At 47.4% G+C, this 11,350-nt stretch overlaps 1 protein-coding gene across 1 annotated transcript; it reads left to right on the top strand.

Annotated features, from left to right (window-relative positions):
- Positions 1-471: 471 nt before the first annotated feature.
- Positions 472-10,585, top strand: MTO1 (mitochondrial tRNA translation optimization 1; the record flags this gene model as incomplete). Its single annotated transcript, XM_009700177.1, has 13 exons — positions 472-589; positions 1,231-1,520; positions 2,740-2,852; positions 2,970-3,160; positions 3,421-3,551; positions 4,027-4,231; positions 4,311-4,482; positions 5,193-5,311; positions 5,796-5,953; positions 6,133-6,350; positions 7,593-7,713; positions 7,783-7,876; positions 10,350-10,585. Coding segments are annotated over 13 exons (2,166 nt in total), but the record flags the coding sequence as incomplete, so codon positions are not given.
- Positions 10,586-11,350: the final 765 nt, after the last annotated feature.

Raw genomic sequence — 11,350 nt, 5'->3', positions numbered from 1 at the left:
CGTGGGAGTGGGGTATTTTAAAAGAAAGTAATAGTTTAAAAACACGGTTTTATTTCCAGGAATATTTTTGTGTGTGTGTTTGTGAGCTGGAGTATTAGAATGAATTACTTAAACCTGAAGTATTAGGATAAACTACAGAGGATGAGGGGAATGTGTTTTGGGTTTTTTTTAATATTTTCTTATCAGACCTACACACCTTTCTGTTTGCTACTTTAATGTAGTGTAAGTTGTTCCAGCTCAACATAGTTTAAAAAATTCTCTAGTGTTTTAGTGGTCAGGCTTCATGGCCAAATAGTTTCTTTTGAGCTTAAACTCTGTCTGTGAATGAAAAGTTCTACTTGATAGATCAGGTGACCTGGTAAGAACGGAAAAGCGAGGAGGGTGATAGATGTTTTGGAAATCAGCGGGGTTTGGGACTGCCCATGCGTCCCATAACTTCCTAGATTTTTGCAGTGACTCCTTTCATGACAGAAAGAAATCCTTAACACACCACTGTTGACAGTTCATGAGGCATCTGTGGAGGATCTTCTGTTGAGAGAACCAGAACCAGACCATCCCGGGAAATGCCAAGTCACAGGCGTCGTTCTGGGTATGTGCTAATAACTCCGCGAGCACCTTCAGTTACTCTGCACTGAGAGCACCCTTTGGGGTAAACAGCTCCGATTCATCAGTGGGAAAGCTGAATTAGCCGATAGAGGTGATTTAGGCCGAGTGTGAGCTAAACTAGGTTTATTCGTGTAATACAATGAAAAACATACCTGAATTGATGGGATATTGGGAGGTTACATAAGTTTAATTTTCTTCAGGCTAGTGACACTGAATTCCATAGTGTGTTTTGAGGTTTTTATTTGGTAAGTGGCCTGTGCTGCGGACAACGTCACGGGGCAGTGGTGTCCTGTTGCTAGCAGACTCATGCTTTGTTACCCCTTGCTGTTCTAGGAAACAAACTTTCCAACATAGAGGCCTGGATAGGATTTTTTTCCCAGGTGTGGGTTTTGCATGTGAGGGGTAACATGCTTAGGAATAAGAAAAATATAGCAATAACTACATGCTGCTTATCGCAGCTGTTACTATTATTGCTTTTATTATTGAAATGCTAATTTTGTTGAATAATAAAAGGTGGATAAACCCTCAGTGAACACTGTTAGTCGGGTTTTAGACAGAAACACCGGAATACCGGGGGTTTGTTGATACTAAAACACATGCATCTCTGAAAACTTGCTGTTTCAGGGGATGGGAGCACCATACATGCTGGGAGTGTTATCCTGACCACCGGTACGTTTCTGAGGGGTATGGTCCTCATCGGACTGGAGATGCACCCGGCTGGGCGGCTAGGGGACCAGCCAGCCATTGGACTGGCTCAGACGCTGGAGAAACTGGGATTTGCTGTGGGCAGGCTGAAGACTGGGACGCCGCCCCGACTCGCCAAAGATACGATTGACTTCAGTGGTCTGGAGGAACGTGCAGCTGACAATCCTCCGGTGCCGTTCAGCTTCCTCAGCGAGGCTGTGTGGATCAAGGTGGGATAGCACACATCAGATGCACATAGAGCCAGATGGGGAGTGGTTCTGGGAATGTCATGCTTGGAATCAGCCAGGGAGTTGATGGCTGGGAAAGGGAGCTGGGCTGTATTCATTCTGGGGGTGTTATGTTTCTGAGGACTCTCAGGGCAACGGGAGAAATTGCTTGTTTTCTTTTGAAAGCAAGTACCTTTTTCCTCTCGCTTCTCAACTTGAGAACCAAACTTCCTTTAATTTTAGAGTCATAATTGAGCAAAATACGTTATTAGTAGTATTCTCCAAGTGCTGGTTACATGGCTAGTTTACAAAATACTTCCAGTATTAGACCTGTATTGCGGAGATTTACGATGTCTTGCTTGTTACCCCAGCTCTAGAATAGGATTAAAATGTTGAAATTGGAGATCATTAATAGTGCTGACTAGGAAAGAGAAAGGATGGAGTTATCCACAGCGCTCAGAGGTGGCATGTTAACAATAAGTTAAAAGCAGAAGAAACTCAATTTTTCAAAGCAGGTCTTGGAAATTGGATGGCGTTCTTGCATAATGTAGTTAAACAGCACAGAATGAAGTATCAGGAGTTAATTTGCCCCAGAGCATATAGGAATTGCAATAACCTATTATTATTGTGACAGGGTGAAAGTAATATCCGTTCAAGTCCTTGGTACATGTAGGAAAGATTTTAAGGAGTTGAGGTGCAACATTATTACTATTTTGAATGTGAGACTATTGACTTGTCTTGAGAAAAATCAGTGAAGTACTTTCCATGGTGTTTTTTTTCCAAAACTTGACTTTTCCGTGTTAATTGCAGGGATTTGAGAGATTTCTCTTTTTTTCTTCACCAGACTCTTTAATTGGCTGTTAGCTGCAGGGTCAGCACTTCTTCCTCTTAACTTCAGAGGTTTGCATGTCTGTGGTTCATTTGAACGCTGTGATACAATGTGTTGCTTTAATAGGAATATCCATCCGGTAATTAGGAATACCGTGTGTAGAATAGAACTCGAATTCCGGACTCCAAAGTTCTGTTCTTGGTCTGCTTTTGGGCGTGTTGCTGAAGCTCTCGTGTTCTGTCTGTGCAGTGGGTATGACAGCACTGCCCATATCTCCAGGAGGTGGGAGCCAATTGTCATGGAAGAGCCCTTGGAGATCCTCAAACGGAGTTGTTCAGTCAGAATACAGCATTGTGACTGGATTAACTTAAAGTGAGCTTTGACCTCTTTCAGCCGGAAGATCAGCTGTCCTGTTACCTGACTCGCACTACCCTGAAAGCCCAGCAAATTATCCATGATAACCTCCACCTGAACAGCCACATCCGGGAGACAACAAGGGGCCCACGGTGAGTATGTGGCGTCATGCAAGGCTCTCAATGGCACAAGCTGACCGTCTGTCTGAAACTGTGGGCATCTCCCGCTTTGCTTCTGAAAGGTTACTTTTTCTCTATTTACTCTTGCAGATACTGTCCCTCTCTCGAATCAAAGGTTCTGCGCTTCCCAAACCGAGAACATCAGGTGTGGCTGGAGCCGGAAGGCTTGGAGTCCAATGTCATTTATCCCCAAGGCATGTCGATGACCCTGCCACCTGAGCTCCAGGAGCAGGTGATCAAATCCACCCCAGGCTTGGAGAAAGCCAAGGTGTTACAGCCAGGTGAGGGGGGTGAATAGTTTTTAATCTATTTGTCATATTGGTTACCAGTTAATAAAAAACAGATTTTGTTTAAAGCATAGCAAAACAAAGGAAATAGGAAACAAAATTAATTCTTGGATGCAGGGATTTTCCCTCGGTTGTTTTTTAAATCATAAATAAAAGTTGATAACCTAAGTCATTCTGTGCCACAGATTGCCTTTGCTGATAAATAGGGACCTTCAAAATCCCTCCCATAAGATCTGTCTTCTTGTTTGTCTTAGGCTACGGGGTGCAATACGATTTTTTAGATCCTCGTCAACTGACTGCTTCTCTCGAGTCCCGTCTTGTTCAGCGCCTCTTCTTTGCAGGCCAGATAAATGGAACTACAGGCTATGAAGAAGCTGCAGCTCAGGTAGGTGAATCTGATCGTGTGTACTCAGCACTCAGAAAAGGATACTGCCTTGGCTTTTGTCTTTGATACACAGTCTTGCTAGGCCCATCTCATGCTAATGAGGTGTTCCTACTTTTATTGCTCACCCTGATTCCAGACTTGCCCAGGTATTTTTACTTTTGGTATCTATGGTTGCCATTACTGAGATTGCAGTAACAGAAGTAGTTGGAAGCACTGTCAAATGTTTCAGCGTGGAGGCTGCAGTGGGTGTAATTGAAAACATGTGGGAATTGTCTCTAGTCATGTCAGCAGGGGCCAAGAAGCCCTTCAGACGCTCACAAGAAAGAAACTGCGTAGGTTACTAGCACAGACATTTTTCTAACACAGCATTTTCCAGGGTACGGTTTGTCTTAAGAGTCTTTGGAGGCAGATGTGCTGATATTTTAGCCACAAAGAGACTGATAAATGGTTTTTGTTTTGTTTTCTATCTGCCTAGGGTGTGATTGCTGGGATCAATGCTTGCCTGCGGGTTCATGGCAAGCCCCCTTTCATTGTCAGTCGCACTGAAGGCTACATCGGTGTCCTTATCGATGACCTTACCACTCTGGGCACCAGTGAGCCGTACCGGATGTTCACCAGCCGCGTGGAGTTCCGCATGTCCCTCCGGCCTGACAATGCCGATGCCAGGCTCACCCACAGAGGTGTTTTATTACGGTGGTTCTTGCAGTGAGCAGCCCTGCCTGGTTGTAGACTTTTGTCTCATACGCCGTCTGTCTGCAGGTTTTGAAGAAGCTGGGTGTGTGTCACAGCAGCGGTACGAACGAGCAGTTAAGATGAAAGCTGCTTTAGAGGATGGAATTGCAATACTAAAATCCCTTCAGTTCAGCATATCCAAATGGTCCCAGTTAATACCAGAAGTTCCCATCAGTAGCAGTCGAAGGTCGCCTGTCAGGTAAAGGTTACAGCTGAAGCTTTCTGGTCTGACCTATGCTTGCTTTCGCACATCTGGCTAGTGGTTTCACAGTGTTTGTCCAGCCTTCCTGAAGCCGTCAGTACTCCAAAATTACAGCTTTATCACCTTCAGTGAACAGACATCTGATGTTTGCATATCGAATAAGTGTGATGTTGGCATTTTTACTATGCCACATTTCCTGGTGCTGACACAGGCTCCCAAAGCAAGGGGGTAGCCCACTGACCCAGTCAGTGCTTGCTGTCCTTACTGAGAGTGTCACCCAGTGGTGATGGTTTTGCAGCGGGTTGCAGCTTTGCTGAAAGCTTGATAAAGCAGTGATTGATTTCAGGCTGGTGTTGGATGGTAGCTGTTCTTGTACACAAAAGCCCTTGCCTCCCTTACTCATCCTTTATCTCACCTTATTTTAGTTTTAAATCGGTAACTGAGACCTGGCTGACTCAGTCTGTGCGAAAGGTTCCCCTTGGTGCCTTTACCTTGTCCCCTCTATCTTGCCATCCATTTTTCTTAAAGAGCCCCTCTTTAAGAGTTCAACAGCTCTTCTGTGTGCTGAGAGGACATAGCAGGGAGGTGAGCTTGGCTCTGCACTTGTTCTGGCTTATGCCGAGATCTTTACAAGCTCAGGCTGGGAACAGCTGTAAACCTGCAAGTGGCTCCTTCCTACCATAAGAACATACTCTTGTTCTGCACAGTGCCTTTGACATCCTGCAATATCCGGAGGCCAACATGGAGGTTCTGGCAAGGGCTGTCCCAGATCCCCTGGCAAAGCTTGCTCAATGGAGAGAACTGTCAGAGAGACTGAAAATAGAAGGTAGAGTACAAGAGTTACTGTCTCTTAGTGGGTTCTGCGTATGTTTTGTTCGGTAAGGGGAGGGCCAGTCCGTTCATCCCAGTGTGTTTCGTGTTGCTGCTTCGTGAAATGAAGCACTGTTACCAGGGCATGCACATTTTACCCTGTGCAAGCACCTGTGTTTCTCTTTGTGGGGAGAGATCAATTATTCATGTTTACTCCCGGGTTTTTCCTCCCTACTGCTTTGTCAAATAGCCCGCCCTTTCCTAGGATGAGAAGAAAAGCCAACTGGTGTATCTTAATTCCTGTAACAAATTGGAGTATGACTTCTTCCAAAGAAATGATGTGAATTAGGCTCTTTAGTCCATGAGCCTGGAAGCTTCCTTAGGAGCTTTTGACTGTCTCAGTGGAATTGCTCATTCTGCTCCCAAGAATTCGGGCAAGTGACCTGTTTCACATGAACGTCTATATCTGGTCATCTTGTTTCCCTGCTCTTCCATCACAGCTGCCTACGAGTGGTGTGTAGTCAGTCAACAGCAGGAAATAGAAGAAGTGCGTCGTGATGAAGCCCTCCGACTACCAGAGGACCTAGATTACTTTGCCATTGACGCATCGCTCTCAGCGGAGGTGCGGGAGAAACTGGACTCTAACCGTCCCCAGACGGTAAGATATCAGGCCACAGCAAGGCTGAGCAGCAATGAAATCCTTTCTGTGTCTTGCCAAGGGACATGGGGGGTGAGAAGAATCAGGGAAAGGAATACCCACAGGTTTGGATCTCATTTCTCCCTAGCTCCAGTGTGTACGTTTGTTCGGGGTTAACTTACTCCTGTTTCCACATGCAGATTGGTGCAGTCAGCCGAATCCCTGGAATTACACCAGCTGCTATCGTTAACCTGCTAAGATTTGTGAAAACCAATCACCAGAAGACAGAGAAGCTAAAAGCTTTACCTCGGACTGGCAAGTGTTTACCAGGGAAAAAGTACTCAGAGAAAGCAGCTTCCCAAAACCAGATTTCAGCAGAATTTTCTGAGGAGGAGCCAGCCTTTGTGAAAACACCGTTGTAGGGATTGCCAGAGTACCCCGCAAGATCACCTGTGCTCACGAGCCTCTTCACAGGTAAAACCTATGCTGGCTGGATCCAAAGCAGTTCTAGTTGTGTCCTGCCACAGTGTCATCGAGTAGAACAAAGGTGATGAATGTGGACACCTTAAGTAAATGCTCAGGAACCTAAATACGGTCTGTGATTTTACCAATCCATATGAGAAGACAGGGGAATTGCTTTTAAAATTCCACTTATTTGGAAGATGTCAGATAGTCATTTGGAAGATGTCAGGTTGTCCTTTCCAAGATGCTTTAGGACAGATTTTGACTATGTCTTGCTCTTCTGAAACTAGTAAGAAATGTTACCGTGCTGAACCCACGGCAGCATGAGAATATTTGAGATGGAAATAGTTCCATCGACTTTAGTACTTACGTTCATAGCTGGGCAGTGACTACGCCCGGTCTGATGTTTTAGTGTGGTGTCCGCCAAGAGGAACCACTTGGCTATGAAAATGTGTGCCACACGAATATTTAAACTTACGTAGGAGACTGATTGAATGTAAATGCTGTATTCTGGGTTGGCTTTTTTTCTCCTTTAGAATAATTAAAGCTTATCTTGAAACTTGCTGAAGAACTTGGTCATCACTTAGCTTTCAGTAGAGCTTTGGCAGTTCACTGGGTCACAGTTCACCCAGGTAAGGTGGGGCGAGATTCCTTATGGAGCTGGTGAAGGCGGCTGGGGCGAGTCTGGCTGCATGGGCCGGGGTGCTGGGGAAGATGGGGGACGGGTCAGAACCTGGCCCAGGAACCTCGGTTCTGGGGTGACTGGCAGAGGGACGTGCTGGGGGCCAGCGGGTGGGTGCCTTGGCAGCCCAGGGGAGCAGGACCAGGGGTTTCTCATCAGCACTGGTCTTGCTAGGCTTTGGGCAGTCCCTTTGTCACGTGCCGTTGAGAAACACTAAACTCAAGCTGTTGCTGCGTACCTACTGAATCCTTGCCTGACGTAGGCAGTGGTCTCTGATGCTGCTCTCATTTCTGAACATGCTTTGAATTGACTGGGCAAACAGGCTTCGGAACAAGTTTTGTTGCAGTTAAATCATAGAATCATTTAGGTTGGAAAAGACTTTTAAGATCATTGAGTCCATATATATATAGTTATCATTTTGGAATGATGATCCTGGACTTTGTCTTATTTGCTCTGGGTGAGTGGGTCCTTTCCTGTCCAGCGAAAGGAGTCGGAGCAAATCCTTTTTGTTGACAGAGAGGCTGTCATGCAGCAGGAGGATGGGCAGAGCTTGCAGCTTCGGGGCATCATCTGTCTGCCTGTCGGCACCCCCCTGTCACCAGCTATCGGCCTGTACGGAGCAGCTGCAGACGTGACTGTAGGTCAGTTGGTGTCAGAACGGGTCCCTGTGTCTGCCCCTGTTGTCTGTGGCCTGTTCTCCTGTCAGCTTTGTCGGCTCAAAGAATTACTTCAACCTTGTAAGCCCGAAGTGCAGCGTAAGGAAGGCAGCTATGCTTTCTGTGGTGTAACTCAGGCTCCAGGTATGGTGCTCCTGAAATCCCAGCGGTGTGACTCCAAAGAAACCCTGAATTCTGTGCCTCCGTCTATTCAAAGCAGCAGAGCTTCTGATCGAGGGAGTTTCATGCTTTCTTCACTGCATTATCTTTGTATTGTGTGTGGGTTTGGTGTACTTATGTCTGCCAAAACTTAGATCTAGTTTTTCTTTCCTAGTTTCTAGGAAGGAAGCCCTATTGACACCTTCATCCTCTCACTTTTAAGCTGATGGTGCAATCTCAAAACTGCATTTCCTAGTTCTTGTTGGCAGTCATTTGACAGGAAAACCTTGCTTCCAATAATGTGTGTCTTGAAAGGCAAGCCCCTCACACCCTGCTACAAAAGCAAACACTTTTTCTTCAGCTTTCTGTGCTAAATTTGTTTCTGTGCCACAAAGGCCTTGGTTCTGGTCTCACACACACCACTGTAAGTCGAAGGGTGATTCCACTGCGCTGGGCTGCACTGGTGTCGGAGGAAGAGCAGGAGTGGGGCTTTTGCTTTTCTTCCTTTTAGCAGTTTAATAATGCACAGCTGTGGTTTACGAGTCAACAGTGGGGAGGGAGGTGAGTTAACTCCAGGGGAAACAGAAGTGCGTGGACGCGTTGCTTTCCAGCAGCTCTTTTGTAACAACTGCTCTCTGTATTTCAGCATGAAGTGGGTCTTTAGCCACTGGTGAGCTCCCTTGTTAAGACAGGGTATCCTCTGTTCAGGTACGTGGTTTGATGATGTCCGTATTTGCTGAAACGGAAAACCTGGCACGTGCACAGCTTTGAGGACTGGCTGTTCCTCAGGTATCAGTTTCGCGTGTATAGGGCTTGCCACAACATCCTGTGCTCATTGAACAGTTCTTGTTTTAACGTGAAAAGAAATCATAGCTACAAGTAGTTCTATTTGTTTTGTTAAGAAAACCAAGCACAGAAAGGCTAAATAATCTGTAAATAGCGTGGGCAGATAGGATGCAGACATCGTGCCATCTGCTTTCTTTTGGTTTTATGTGAAGACAAAGTGAGCTTAGACCCTGGCAGGTCCTGTGGTCTCGCTAAGGCTGACAGGATGGGAAGGGCAGAACGGGAGGAGCCTTCCCTTAAGGTGGATGTCTGCTTGCTTTTCCTTGGCTGTGCCGTAATGAATCCCACTTTGTCCTCTTGTAATCCCTGCTGTGACCAGGCACGCCGGGAGGGTCGGATGTGTGGTGAGGTTGGCCTAGCTCATTGCACATACCGAGGGTCTTTGTGTGCCCTGTTTCAATGTGAGTCTCGTTTTTTGTGGGGTGTTTTGGTGGGTTTTTCTGTTTGGGGTTGTTTTTTGGGGGGTGGGTTGGTTGGTTGGTTTTTTCCCTCCTGCAGAACACAGGTCTGGTAATCAGCAATTTTCCGTAAGTCAGATTTCCTCAGGTCTCCGCTGTTCTATATTGTACCAGATTTTCAAGATAACTATTGTCTTCGTTTCCTATTCTACTTTTCATTTCATATGGTACCTGCACTGCGCAGTTTCTTCATCTTTTCTTTATTTCTGCCTGGAAGATGAAAGCAAGAGAAAAACAAGAAGACATTTTACACTAGGAGACACTAAAATCTCTCACCACCCGATCTTTGATGGTCGCAGTGCTGCTGGAACGAAGGCAGCGGTGCAGCAGTGGCTGTGCTGAATGGCTCGCCTCAGTCCCCCGCTTTGCTGGTCCTTGCAAGCACAGATGTGCCTCCTCGTTGACCATTGCTGTTCCACTTGGGTCGGTAATGACCTTCACTTGCAGTCATTTTAGATGCTCGGGGTTTATCAGCTTTGATGCCTACACCTCTACCTGGTGACAGGTATCTCAAGTCCCCATTTCATCTGTGCGGGAGGAATCTGCTGTCCCCTGGGAGCTGCCGTTGCCACTGGGGAGGTGCTCTCTGTGCTTCCCCCCAAACCATGGCCTGCACTGCTCGGAGTCCTTCCAGGTGTTTGTTTCCATCTCTTGCCATGGCTTCCTTGGGGCTAGGGAGAAATAAAATCTGTCTCTCTCCTCTTGTGCTGAAAGTGAGGGGTGGCCGGAGCATTCAGCTGGAAGATGGGACACTTGCTTTGCCATTGCTGTTACAAATAGGGCACAGAAAAAGGGATTGATTCTTGATCTCTTGTTTTAATAACACGGTTGCCTTAGGGAAATGAAATGATGCTTTTTGACTCTTTTCTTTCTAAACTGCTGTGTAGGCTTAACCCTGCGTGTGTAAGTGCGAGGGAGGAGAGAGATGTGATTCCCATCAGAGGCTCCCTGAGGCCGTGGTCACCATCCACAGTGCCCAGGCCTTGACCTCTGTGCCAAGGAGCGCAGTAGTGGCGAATCTCCGAGCCTGAAAGCTGGAGGCTGCGACTTCTCCACCTCTTTGCAGACTGAAGTCTAGATATTCTGACAGCCTGCGATGTCTCCCTGGGGTGCTCAGCTGTGAACCACAGGCTCAAACGTGTCCTTGTCCCCAGCTTTCCCAACCGTGTCCCTACAGAGTCGGCACCTCGTCGCTGTGGGAGAGGGTCTGCGAAGCAAACGGCTCCGCGAGGGCCGATGCTGCGGTGGAGATGGGAGGCGGATGAAACGAAGGGTGAAGGCGTTTGTGTCCAGCACCACCTGCAAGTCCCCGCACAAGCCCCAGGAGGGACCTTTTGAGGCACCACTGGGGACCGATAAGCACACGCTGTTCTTGTTCCCAGTGCCTTAGCGCTTGATGCGGTTAGCTGAAGAGCAGGCACGGAGCCAGGGGGGAAGTGAGCTCACTCTGCCTTACAGGGCCGCAAGGAGAGAGAGGAGCTGACAACAGGCTCGTGGCTAGTCTGCTCGGTTGTGATTTTACGTGGCTTGACTTGAAAATTGCCGGGTATGAGCAGGTGGTGGCTTGTGTCACCAGCATAGGGGTCTTTTGGAGTCACAAGTGAAAGGCTGCTGCGGCTGGTGCTGAGCTGGCCGTGCCGGTGAGGTTTTTGTCCTTGTCGCGCTGCGCCTTGCGGGACTTTGGCCAGGTGGCCATGGGCTGGTGCGGTCGGACGGGCCGGAAGCGGGGCCGGCCGATGGCAGTGGGCATCGGGAATGAGCTGGAAGTGGCTGTGCCGGAGGGAGAACGGTCAGGTCACGGGCCGTGATCTCCGTTCTCCTCTGCTGTGCCACGAGGGTGGAAATCCTGGGGCTTTGTGCCCAGAAATGAGTTGCAGGAATTACCCCTGCAAGGAAGAGACTGCAGCGGAGCAGAGCCCTTCCCTTTCCCTGGTTCCCTCCTCCTCCAAAGAGTTTGGGTTCTGCCGTCCGCAAAAGCACTTTAGCACCAGACTACATAGTATTAGGTATTATTACTAGAAATAGGTCAAGTGGGAACAAACTTATAACTACACTTAAATTCATCCACTCTTTTTTTTTCTCTGGGAAAGGCTATTTAAGGGCTTGTTTTACACAGCGACAGCTTTTAACACCAAACGCGTACATCTCTTTCTCC

The sequence above is a fragment of the Cariama cristata genome, unplaced genomic scaffold (assembly GCF_000690535.1).
Source record: "Cariama cristata isolate BGI_N322 unplaced genomic scaffold, ASM69053v1 scaffold38065, whole genome shotgun sequence".
NCBI lineage: Eukaryota > Metazoa > Chordata > Aves > Cariamiformes > Cariamidae > Cariama > Cariama cristata.
The sequence above is the reverse complement of the archived record's forward strand: the minus strand, read 5'-3'. Positions and strand labels throughout refer to the sequence as shown.